This window comes from Microchirus variegatus (genome assembly GCF_963457635.1).
Source record: "Microchirus variegatus genome assembly, chromosome: 3".
Taxonomy (NCBI): domain Eukaryota; kingdom Metazoa; phylum Chordata; class Actinopteri; order Pleuronectiformes; family Soleidae; genus Microchirus; species Microchirus variegatus.
In genome coordinates, this window is record NC_139804.1 from 462,501 (window position 1) to 476,259 (window position 13,759).

Consider the following 13,759-nt stretch of genomic DNA (forward strand, 5'->3'; position numbering starts at 1 on the left):
GGTCTCAGGGAGTGATGTGGTCTCAGAGTTCTGGTCTCAGGGTGTGATGTGGTCTCAGAGTTCTGGTCTCAGTCTCTGTGCAGAAACAGCTCTGACAGATTAGTTTCCTCTGAGAGAAGAATCTGTGGCAGATGGTGAAGACGCTTGAGTCCAGATTAATGTGTTCATGTGATGAGAGGGTGAACCTGTCCTCAAGAGTCCAGATCTGATGACAGAGTGAATCACAGTCACTTCCTGCAGGTGTTTGTTGACGTTCACAACAGAAATAACCTACAAACACTATTTTATAATCTCAGTCTTCAAAGTCTGGGAATAATTGTCTCTATGGGTTAGAATGTGTCATCACTCTGTTTCACTCTGTTTCACTCTGTCATCAAGGGTTCTTTAAATCAATACACCTTTATTTCACAGCATCTGTTACAGAACATAGAACGTAGAGAACCTCATCTGTTACAGAACATAGAGAGTATAAACATGTACAGAACATTCATAACATACAGAACGTACATGAACATAATGAACGTTGTCATGGTTTCATGGTCTTGTGAAGCTAAAGCTGAAGCTAAAGCAGCTTTAGCTGATAATGAGATTAAAGCGTCTTAAGAGACGATGATTGTTTATCACTGAAGCTGTGTGTGTGTGTGTGTGTGTGTCTGTGTGTGTGTGTGTGTGTGTGTGTGTGTGTGTGTGTGTGTGTGTGTGTGAGCAGAGCACTTACTGTCACTTTAACACAAAGACAGAAACATAAAAAGCAGCGTTTACATCGATGATGACGACGATCAATGATCCACTCGACTGTTCACCCTGTCACTGACCTCTCTTTTCACACCTTCATATATACATGTATATATACACATATATATACATATGTGTATATATGTGTGTATATATACATATGTATATACACACATATTTGTGTGTGATTTCTTTGTTTTATGGAGCAAAGGAAACAAAAATATTCACATTTAAGAAGCTGAAAAATCACAGAAACTGGTTTGAATTATAAAAAAACACTCATTGATTAACTTAGTAATCAGTTAATAATGAATGAATGAGTGAGTAAGTGAATGAGTGAATGAGTGAGTGAGTGAGTGAGTGAATGAATGAATGAGTGAGTGCAGGTGTAGACTGCAGCAGCTTCAGTCAAATAATCTGTGAGAGATTAACTCAGAGTCAAAAGCTTCACACGTTGATGATGAACTCTGTGGAAGAGGCGTTTAAAGACCTCCAGGGTCCACTTATGAATGAGTGAATGAGTGAATGAATGCATTATAAACTGTTTTGTTAACAAGCTCCTTTGAGCCTGAACACAGTTTTGCTCAAAAAGGCTTTTTTTTTAAAAACTACACATCTTTTTATTGAAGTGAAAAATAAAGTCATTTATGTTCAAAGTTTAAAACATAAAAAAAACCTGTGAAATATTTATTCTGAAATGTAAAAGAATAATTTAATGTTACAACAAATGTATATAAATGTGTTATAACTATAGAAGTGAGATTAATCATCCTGTCATTGATCTGTTGTAACTGAAACTATTTAAAAGCTTCATTATAATATGAGCTGAAATAAACATCTTAAAAATCCTAGAATATATATATATATATATGTGTGTGTGTGTGTGTGTGTGTGTGTGTGTGCATGTTTCAGTCATCAGTGTACATTTATACTCTGTAGAATAATCTAATCTAATCCAAAATTATTAGTAAAGCACAGAAGAAATGATAAAAGACAGAATCATTAAAAACTACATTTATATTATATTATTTTATAAAATAAAAGACATAAAACATGAGTCAAAGTAACAAATACACAATAAAACACAAATCAACATTGAATCAGAAAACTTTATTAATCTCTGAGTGAGTTACATTTGCTCCTTCAGAATAAAATAACAATAAAATCAGTTTGTCTTTAATAGATTTGACGTGTGTCAAAGTCCTGAAAGTGTGAGACAGACAGACGTGGACAGACGTCCATCAGTGGACGTCTGTCCACGTCTGTCCTTCAGTGGACACTGGACTATATAGAGTCATCAGCATATACTGTAACTGTTAGTGTTTGTAGAAGTTGAAGAAACTCTATATTTTCGTCTTTCTTTGCTTCATAAAACAAAGAAATGATTCAAACCTTTGGACAAAAACACTGATTCATATTTTTACACATTTATGACAAACCAAACAAACAGATGATGAAAGTAATCAGTCATACTTGTACACACACACAGACTTATGTTTTCAGTAAATAATAATAATAATAATAATAGTGTAATCTCACTTATTTTGCTGTTGTTGTGTTTGCTGTTTTTAAACTGATCTCATACATATTTGTATATATTGTTTATTTGTTTCCTCTGATTCATCTCAAACTTCATAGAAACACATTTTTATTGTTGTTCAAACATCAAATAATGACTTTATAACTATTTTAACTATGAATTCATCACATTGATGTTAGTCCTCATTACATGTTAAAATAGTGAGCTATAATTAGGCTTTTATTTTGAAATATTGATTCAGCCAATGGAAGGTGACGTGAATTATTAATCTGATAATTATTCATCCTAAAGTAAAGAGTGTGTGTGTGTGGTCCTTTCAGTTTATCTCTTTATTCATTCATTCATTCATTCACTCATTCATTCATTCACTCATTCATTCACTCATTCATTCATTCACTCATTCATTCATTCACTCATTCACTCATTCATTCACTCATTCATTCATTCACTCATTCATTCATTCACTCATTCACTCATTCATTCATTCACTCATTCATTCATTCACTCATTCACTCATTCACTCATTCACTCACTCATTCATTCACTCATTCATTCATTCATTCATTCACTCATTCACTCATTCATTCATTCACTCAGTGATGAGTGTTGCTATGGTAACACCTGATTGTGTGGTTACCATGGTAACACCTGATCAACCATGGTATCCATGTCCAGCACAGTGTGGTGAGAGGATTGAGACTGAGATTGTTCAGGGATTAGACGCAAAGATTAACACAGATGAAGAGACGCCAGAGACGTGTGTGTGTGTGTGTGTGTGTGTGTGTGTGTGTGTCTGTGTGTGCGTATGTGGGTCTGTGTGTGTGTGTGTGTGTGTCAGAAACACATTCTTCATCTGTGCTCCTCCTCCTCAAAGCTCCTCCTCTTCTAAGCTCCTCCTCCTACAGTCAGACTCTGCAGTTGACATGTGAATATGTGAAGATTCATCATCATCATCATCATCATCAGTCTCTCAGGATTTATCTTCTTCTTTTTATTATTATTATTATTATTATTATTATTATTATTTTAGTGTATTTTTGAACTGACCCTTGATTTGACATTTTCTTTGATGTGTGTGTGTGTGTGTGTGTGTGTGTGTGTGTGTGTGTGTGTGTGTGTGTGTGTGTGTGTGTGTGTGTGTGTTCCAGGTGACACACACAGAGTGCAGGTTCTCAGGGAGCAGATGGAGGTGGTGAGAGGACAGAAGGTTGTGTTTCAGGCTTGGTACAGTCCAACATCAGACGTCTCCAGAAACTCTGTGGTGTGGCAGTTCATGGGTAACACCACCAGACAGGTGAGACCTCTGACCTTTGACCTTTGACCTTTGACCTCTGAGAAACAAAGAAGTTCAGAGGACACAACATTAATACAACAGTTCACTTTTGTTGTTTTATTTATTCATTAAAAATATACAGATTTCAAACAGAAGAATGATTTAAATGATCATTTCTTTACAACATTTCCTAAATATCAGCAAAGGAAATGTTTGATAAAAACAGTAGGGGGCGCAAGAGAGAAAGGTGACGTAAATAATGAGCTTCTGTCTATAATTGATGAGATTATTTATTTCTGTTTTATCATGTTGATCAGAGATGATCAAACATTTCCTGTGATGTTTAGTGTGAGAAAGTTTTAATCTGCAGAGATTAAGATTATTGTCATCATTACATCGGAAGGAAGGAAGAGACTAATGACTGTGTGTGTGTGTGTGTGTGTGTGTGTGTGTTATAATCTAAACAGTTAGAGTGTGTGATGTATGATCTGAGCTCAAACCTCCATAATCTGTACATGTCAGGATTATCTTTATGTTTCTGTCAATCTCTTAATCTACATATTCTAAAACGCAGCAAACATTTTGTCGACATAATCTAAATGTGAACGTATGAATGTGTTTGTTACAAAATAAGAAAAGTAAAATAACAGGAAATTAAGAAAAATAACTCATTTAATAAATAACAAATCAAATTAATTCAAAAACAAATTAAAAGTGAAGGAGTTTGTTTCAGTGATAAAACATGAGTTTATCATCTGTCTTCATGTCTGAGCTGATTCACTTCAGTTCAGTTCAGTTCAGTTCAGTCTAGTTCAGTCCAGTTCAGTCTAGTCCAGTCCAGTCCAACTCAGTCCAGTCTAGTCCAGTCCAATTCAGGTCAGTCTAGTCCAGTCCAATTTAGTCTAATTCAATTCAGTCCATTCCAGTCCAGTTCAGTCCAGTCCAGTCAGTCCAGTCCAGTCCAGTCCAGTTCAGTTCATTTCAGTCCAATTCAGTTCAGTTCAGTTCAGTTCAGTTCAGCCTAGTCCAATTCAGTCCAATTCAGTCATTTAAAGTCTTTTCCTCAGTGTTAATAACATGATAATAAACCTGTATTTAAGTCTTTTCCTCTGTGTTAATAACATGATAATAAACCTGTATTTAAGTCTTTTCTTCTGTGTTAATAACATGATAATAAACCTGTTTTTAAGTCTTTTCTTCTGTGTTAATAACATGATAATAAACCTGTTTTTAAGTCTTTTCCTCTGTGTTAATAACATGATAATAAACCTGTATTTAAGTCTTTTCTTCTGTGTTAATAACATGATAATAAACCTGTTTTTAAGTCTTTTCCTCAGTGTTAATAACATGATAATAAACCTGTATTTAAGTCTTTTCCTCTGTGTTAATAACATGATAATAAACCTGTATTTAAGTCTTTTCCTCTGTGTTAATAACATGATAATAAACCTGTATTTAAGTCTTTTCTTCTGTGTTAATAACATGATAATAAACCTGTTTTTAAGTCTTTTCTTCTGTGTTAATAACATGATAATAAACCTGTTTTTAAGTCTTTTCCTCTGTGTTAATAACATGATAATAAACCTGTTTTTAAGTCTTTTCCTCAGTGTTAATAACATGATAATAAGCCTGTATTGAAGTCTTTTCTTCTGTGTTAATAACATGATAATAAACCTGTTTTTAAGTCTTTTCCTCTGTGTTAATAACATGATAATAAACCTGTATTTAAGTCTTTTCTTCTGTGTTAATAACATGATAATAAACCTGTTTTTAAGTCTTTTCTTCTGTGTTAATAACATGATAATAAACCTGTTTTTAAGTCTTTTCCTCTGTGTTAATAACATGATAATAAACCTGTTTTTAAGTCTTTTCCTCAGTGTTAATAACATGATAATAAGCCTGTATTGAAGTCTTTTCCCTCGCTGTGTTCAGGTGATAAACTTCAGCTCAGGTGAGGTGGGTCATGGTCAGGTGGAGTACGTCAGCAGAGTGGGCTTCAGCTCGTCCATGCCCTCCACAAACATCTCCATCTACATCAACGACACACAGGAGTCGGACTCTGGACGTTACGTCTGCAGCGTCCTCGTCCCGAGGAACGCCGGCCTGAGCGGAGAGATTCACCTCAGCGTCAAAGGTACACGACTCACATTTAATCCCAACAATCTGGATTTAGTGACGCGTTCGTCTGGATTTGTTTTCCCCGTCTGTTAAATAAAACAATCTTGTGTTTGATGAGTAAACAGTTTACCAATAAAACTCATCAGCTGTTCACAGATTCATTACGTCATCTTACTGCAGCAGATGGGACAAAGAGGGGGAGGGGCAGAGGTGAGGGGGCGGGGTCAAAGGGTTTATGGGCGACGCCCTCCTGAGAAATCTCCTTGTCGCCGCCGGATTAAAAACGTCCAAGTTCAGGGAAGAGTCATCAATCTGTCTGTCCTTTAACACTGTCTGTCTGTCTGTCTGTCTGTCTGGCTCCTCCCCCTCAGTCCCCCCCTCCCCCCCAGTCTGCACCATGAGTGGTGACGCGGTGGTGAAGGGGAACGTGACCCTGAGCTGTTGGTCCACTCATGGAAAACCAGTCCCTCAGTACAAATGGACCAAAGCTGCTCCGGTCTCCGAGGTTTTCTTCTCACCAATGCAGAGTGAGTATTACACTGATTTATCACCAAGTTTAAGGTTGAATATTATTATTGGTTTGAGCCAATAATGACACTCATATAACGTACAAACATCATTTACTCTGCAGTGAAATGTTTGTTCATTTATGAAACGTGCCAATTGAAAAGATGGACGCCAAATTCAAAATGACTGACTTCCTGTTGAGTTGAGCTTGTCGTCTTCATGGACTCTTTTGTTCGTCTTGGGCGATAACGTCTTCCCACCAAGTTTCGTGAAATTCGGTGCAATTTAATATTGGCCTGCTCCATCCACGTTTCACCTCAGGGGGGCGCTATATAGTGTCCAAGCATCTGTCTGTCTGTCTGTCTGTCTGTCTATCTATAGATATCTAGCTAGCTAGCATCTCTCTGTCTACCTTTGCTAGCTAACTACTATTTAATTACCTACTTTTCCTAGCTAACAGCATCTATCTAACTACTGTAGCTAGCTTATGTGTCTACGTTTGCTTGTTCAATCTCTATTCTATCTATCTATCTATCTATCTATCTATCTATCTATCTATCTATCTATCTATCTATCTATCTATCTATCTATCTATCTATCTATCTATCTAGTGAAATGTTTGTTCATTTATGAAACGTGCCAATTGAAAAGATGGACGCCAAATTCAAAATGGCTGACTTCCTGTTGAGTTGAGCTTGTCGTCTTCATGGACTCTTTTGTTCGTCTTGGGCGATAACGTCTTCCCACCAAGTTTCGTGAAATTCGGTGCAATTTAATATTGGCCTGCTCCATCCACGTTTCACCTCTGGGGGGCGCTATATAGTGTCCAAGCATTATGATCATATGGCATTTTCACCACATCTGACCTCCATGACAAGTTTCTAGAGACCAGAAACCACTGATTATGACCCACAATCATAATCTGAAGGAAAATAAGAGATTACTCACACAGATTAATCAAAGATGATTATTATTTTTACTTTAAAATAGTGTAAATCGAGTCACTTTAAGTCTGTGGTGTATTTTAAAACAAGGGTTAAAACAATAAAAATATAAGTTTAAACACTGACAACAATGTAACTTAAAATACTTATTTTTCTTCAGCTGACTTTAACAGTTAATAACTTAGAATTTCTTATATTTGCATGAAAAACCCTTTAATAATCTAACTGTTAATGGGAATCAAAGCTTAAAATAAGCTGCAGATCAAATAGATCTTAAAATAATCTGAACAAAACAAAAACAATTCACAGAAACAGGTTTATTTTACATGTTGTTCAGGGAATGAACAGACAGAGGGCGCTGTAGAGCAGAAACACACCTGATTAGAATCAATGAGACTCACCTGTGTCGATCAGCAGTGAAGTGACAGTGAAGTTTGCTCTTATCTGTCACTTTATTAGGTACAAGTGAAGTCATTTCACTGAGGTTTGTTTGTTTCACAAACTTTATCAGATGATCAATCTGTCACTGACAATTTAGACTTTGTTTGTCTTTGTTTATGTTTCATCTGTTAAAGGTTTTATTTATTTATGTTTATCATATTTATTTTACTTTGACACGTGTCTTGAATTGTGCTGCTGCTGTAACACAAGAATTAACAAAATGATTAACAAACTTTTTTTTAAAGATGATTTCAGTTGATAAAACCTAAATTAATTCACAATAAAGAAAACATGTCTTTATATAACTGACTTCATTAGCTACTTAAGGTTTTACCAAATGAACAAAAGTTCACTAGCATCTATCTGTCTGTCGGTCTATCTATCTATAGATATCTAGCTAGCTTTCTAGCATCTCTCTGTCTACTTTTGCTAGCTAACAGCATCTCTAGGTAGCTACCATCTCTCTCTCTGTGTCTACATACTTGCTAACATCATCTATCTAACTACTGTAGCTAGCTAACTTATTTGTCTACTTTTGCTTGTTCAATATCTATCTATCTATCTATCTATCTATCTATCTATCTATCTATCTATCTATCTATCTATCTATCTATCTATCTATCTATCTATCTATCTATCTATCTATCCATCCATCCATCCATCCATCCATCCATCCATCTATCTATCTATCTATCTATCTATCTATCTATCTATCTATCTATCTATCTATCTATCTATCTATCTATCTATCTATCTATCTATCTATCTATCCAGCTAACTTTCTACCTTTGCTAGCTAAGAGCATCTATTAAACTACTGTAGCTAGCAACTTTTTTTTCTACTTCTGCTTGTTCAATCTCTATCTAGCTAATGTAGCTAGTTAACTAGCTTCTATCTAGCTAGCATCTATCTATCTATCTAGCTAGCTAGCATCTCTCTGTCTACCTTTGCTAGCTAACTACCATTTAATTACCTACTTTTGCTAGCTAACAGCATCTATCTAACTACTGTAGCTCGCTAACTTATGTGTCTATGTTTGCTTTTTCAATCTCTAACTATTGTAGCCTATCTATCTATCTATCTATCTATCTATCTATCTATCTATCTATCTATCTATCTATCTATCTATCTATCTATCTATCTATCTATCTATCTATCTTATCCAGCTAACTAGCATCGCTCTAGCTAACTTTGCTAGTGAGGAGCATCTATTAAATTACTGTAGCTAGCAACTTATTGTTCTACTTCTGTTTTTTCAATCTCTATATAACTACTGTAGCTAGTTAACTAGCTTCTATCTATCTATCATCTGTTTGTCTGTCTATTGATAGCTAGCCTAGCTAGCTAGCATCTCTCTGTCTACTTTTGTTAGCTAACTACCATTTAATTACCTACCTTAATTACCTTCATTTTGGTAGCTATCTAGTTATCTATCTTATCCAGCTAACTAGCATCTCTCTATCTACCTTTTCTAGCAAAGATAATCTAACTCCTGTAGATAACTTATTTTTCTACCTTTGCTTGTTCAATCTCACTAAAAAACAAACTAACAAACAAATTAAAATATAAACTGTTTACATGAAACACAAAGATGATAAAGAACAAGATCAATGTTCTCGTTTATTTCTATTAAAAACTCTTTGTTTTATATATCGTGTGTTTGTAAAGTGTGTTTGTCCTCACAGGTGCATGTGATTGACCTGACACACACACACACACACACACACACACACACACACACACACACACACACACACACACAGACACACACACACACACACACACACACACACAGGTGTGTTGAGTGTCGTTAGCTCAGGTGTTTTTAAAGAGTTAATCTGTTGCTGCTTCTGTTTCAGTCTCTGAACAACAAGAGTCTGTGAAACACTGAGTTCATCTGTTTGTTCTTTTCTAAGTTGTTTTTTAAAGTTTATTTTTTAAAGTTTATTTGGGTCAAAGGGGAAAATGTTGCTCATTGTTTTATAAAACCTGAAAATGACGACGTTTTCAAACAAACCAAAGAGACAAAGAGGCTTCACACAGAAAACAGTTTAATCTCTAATTTGAGATTAAAAACACTTTGACTTTAAAATCAACAGAAAAACAATGAAAGTAAATGTTTGTATATAAATAAAGAAGTTAAATCATAGACGAGGTGTCACCAACCATTTAGAGACAGAGAGTGACCTGAAGACTAAAGAATAATATGGAGACGATCACTTTAACATTTTATCTGCCATTTTTGGGATTTTTATCATTTAAATGATTAATATGATGCATTTAACTGCAAACACATTCATCAACGCGACAACACTTTAGTGTTTGTTTGTGTTCAGATTGTTGTTGTGTGAAGCTAAAGCCTCAGTGACAGTAAAGTCTGATGAAGTCAAAGTGATGGTGTTGACCCACAGTGACCCCTGCAGGTCATCACACGTCTGTTCATTCATTCATTCACACATTCATGTTTATCTCTGTCACTCATTCATCAAACTCTTCATCAGTCGCTGTAAAAACTCAAATAATAAGTCAAATAAAACTGTGGAAAATCATCTTAATCTGAGCGTTTGTTTCAATCTTCATGATCACAGATTAGTGTGTGTGTGTGTGTGTGTGTGTGTGTGTGTGTGTGTGTGTGTGTGTGTGTGTGTGTGTGTGTGTGTGTGTGTGTGTGTGTGTGAGCAAATATAATAAATGATATGAAGTCAAAGAATGTTTTTCCTTCTTTAAGGAACGTTATATTTCATCTTCATCTTCATCACTTTTCTTCTTCATTAAACCACAGAGTGGAGATCCTGCCCTCAGACCCTGCTGCTGCTCGGGTTCTTGGGTAAGGGATTTTCACTCATTCACTCATTCACTCATTCACTCATTCATTCATTCATTCACTCTTTTTTGTTTTGTTTTTATTTTCTTTATGACTGAAATAATATATTAGAAATGATAAGTTTATATCAGTGGTTCTCAAACATGATGACGTTTTACATGTAAATAAATAAATAAATCACTAGATTAATCTCACATGAGCTCTTGTTACAGATTGTTATCATTTTTAAAAGTTTGATAAACACTGGTTTATTAGTCATTGGATCTGATTCTGGGCTCAGAATCATCTGATGTTCTGTTAATCTCTTAATCTGCCTCCTCTTGGTTCGGTTCTGTTTTCAAACTGACAGATTAAATGAGATTATTTGTCTCTCCTTCACAAACGTGTAACGCTGTAGTTTCCTTGTTTTTCTTCTTCCTCGAAGATTATTTTCCAAACTGCAGTGACGTGTCCACTGAAGTGATACCCTTAGAATCCAGCAGGGGGCGCGTGTCAGGTTTCTCAGCACATCGTACGACGACGTCATCTGTGATTGACTTCAATTTATTAGTCGTTTTAACTCTAAATTACTCGGAAACTCCGACTTTAACCTCAGGAACTCTGACATTAGATTCCAAGATGGCCGCCTCTGTTTTAACACACTAATTTGGCGCGTGTGGTGTTTGTTTTTGCAGTAAATCATTTGTACACACAGAACTGTTTGTGTGAGTGAAACCACGTACGACCGAACTTTTCCGAACTCTGACCTGAACGCGATAAACTGTCGCACCAAGTCGTGCAGATGCATCATGGGGGATAAAAACGAGGTGGATCAATAATAAGCTCCTCCTCTGGGTTTGGTTTTCAATCTGACAGATTAAAACCATCTTCTGCATGGGATTATTATATTTATTCTGTAGTTTCCTCGTCTTTCTTCTTCTTCCCTGAAGATTATTTTCATCATTATTTAATCTGTCCATAAAATCACATTTAAGAAGCTGAAAAATCACATAAACACTTGAGACGATGAAGTGGTGATTTAACAGATTGTGTGTTTGTTGTTGTTGTTGTTGTTGTTGTTGTTGTTGTTGTGTTGCAGATGAGACACAGGGAACACTCAGACTCACTAACTTAACCAAACACATGTCAGGGAAATACGTCTGTAGATCAACCAACACAGTCGGATCAGACACCTGCTCCATCAACCTGGACGTTCACACCTGTGAGTATGTGATCATGTGATGAGTCATGTGACTTTACCTGAGAAAACAGTGTGTGTGTGTGTGTGTGTGTGTGTGTGTGTGTGTGTGTGTGTGTGTGTGTTCCAGCGTCTAACACAGTGATGGTGGCAGCAGCGACTCTTGGTTCTCTGCTCGGTCTCATGGTCGTGGTTCTGTCGCTCGTCTTCATCATGAGACGAAGACGAAGGTCTGAGGACGACGACGACGACGACGACGCTAACGAGATCACGTGAGAACGTGAACGTGACGACGATCACTTTATTAGGAACAGTGAACGTGACGATCACAGTCATTTCCTCAGTTTCACTCCAGACGTCGCAGATGAAGAAGCTTTTCTTCTTTTCTTCTCTCTTTAATTTTAAGGGTTTTATTTTAATTCCTTCTTCATGAGACGAGCGTTTAATACTTTATTCTTCTCTTTCAGACGTTTAATCTCTTTGGGGATTTTAAGCTGCTTTACTTTCTGTTCGCTCTGCTCTTATTTCACTTTATTACTTTGATTTTACAGGGATTTAACTCACTCTGTCTGCAGTTATTTCTGTCTTAATGTCATGATGTTGTGCCTCAGATTGTCCTCACATCCCATAATACACAGTATATGACTGTCGTTGTTATTTTTTCAAACATGGGATGTAAAGTTTTTACGTAAAGTTCACGTAATTCAAACTGCAGTGACGTGTCCACTGAAGTAATACCAATAGAATCCAGCAGAGGGCGCGTGTCAGGTTTTCTCACATCGTACAACGACGTCATCTGTGATTTACTTGAATTTATTTGTCGTTTTTTAACTAAAAATTTCTCAGAAACTCTGACTTTAGATTCCAAGATGGCCGCCACTCTTTTCCCGCTAATTTGACGCGCGTCGTATTTGTTTTTGCGGTAAATAATTCGTACACGCAGCACCGTTACGTTAGAACTGTTTGTGTGAGTGAAACCACGTATAAACTGTCGCACTAAGTCGTGCAGATGCATCATGGGAGATAAAAATGAGGTGGATAAATACAGTCTGATGCAGATCTGACCTCTGACCTTCACAGTAACCGCTCACTTCCTGTTTCCTGTGAAGGGAGGACGCTCTGGCGCCAAAGCGAGCGTCGTGGGCGAAGAGTAACACGGGTTCTGACTCTGTGTCCAAGAACGGGACGACGTCGTCCGTCACCACCAGTCCTGGACCGCGTGACCCGCGTCGGTCCAGCTTCCACTTCCTGTACTCGCCCGTCCCGACCTCGGACGCCGGCTCGCTCGTCCACGCCTTCCAGCTGCGACCGGGCGAAGCTAACGCGCTGCAGGGACTTCCTGGTTACAACGCGGGAGCCACGCCCACACGCAAACACAAGCGACCTCCGTGTTCTAACGGAGCGCTCACGAGTCCACTGGTGACTGCTCAGCCGCAGGCCCCGCCCCCTCAGACAAGCTCCGCCTCTCTGACAGCCATGGGCGTGGTCGCTGTCTCCGTGCCTGCTCAGCCCCAGGCCCCGCCCCCTCAGACAAGCTCCGCCTCTCTGACAGCCGTGGGCGTGGTCGCTGTCTCCGTGCCTGCTCAGAGTCAAGCTGGGTCTCTGGTGTGAGGACAGAGACGAGGACACTGAGGACAGAGGAGACACTGAGGACACTGAGGACAGAGGAGACACTGAGGAGACACTAAGGACACAGAGGACAGAGGAGACACTGAGGAGACACTGAGGACAGATGAGACACTGAGGACAGAGGAGACACTGAGGAGTCACTGAGGACAGATGAGACACTGAGGACAAAGGAGACACTGAGGAGACACTGAGGACAAAGGAGACACTGAGGAGACACTGAGGACAAAGGAGACACTGAGGACACTGAGGGACACTTAGGACTGAGGAGACACTGAGGACAGAGGAGACACTGAGGGACACTGAGGACACTGAGGACACAGAGGAGACACTTAGGACCGAGGGGACACTGAGGACAGAGGAGACATGAAATGAAAATCTGTCTCTCTGAAGACGAGAAAGTGGTTTGCGTTCACTTAAAGGTTCAGTCTGTGATAATGAAGTAATTTCCGCAGTAAAATGAGCAGATGATCGCCCCCTTGTGGCAGGACATGTCACTGTTCACCTGTGTGGACGTTTGTTTTATCATGTTTACGTCAGATTAACTGAGATTAACTGAGATTAAGACGTTCAT

At 37.9% G+C, this 13,759-nt stretch overlaps 1 protein-coding gene across 1 annotated transcript; it reads left to right on the top strand.

Moving 5' to 3' along the window:
• Window positions 1–3,458: 3,458 nt before the first annotated feature.
• On the top strand, window positions 3,459–13,170 carry esamb (endothelial cell adhesion molecule b; the record flags this gene model as incomplete). Its single annotated transcript, XM_083886376.1, has 7 exons — window positions 3,459–3,569; window positions 5,481–5,682; window positions 6,038–6,193; window positions 10,341–10,385; window positions 11,461–11,583; window positions 11,690–11,831; window positions 12,669–13,170. The coding sequence occupies 7 exons, from the start codon at window positions 3,459–3,461 to the stop codon at window positions 13,168–13,170; spliced, it is 1,281 nt and encodes a 426-aa protein (XP_083742502.1).
• Between the last annotated feature and the right edge of the window lie 589 nt (window positions 13,171–13,759).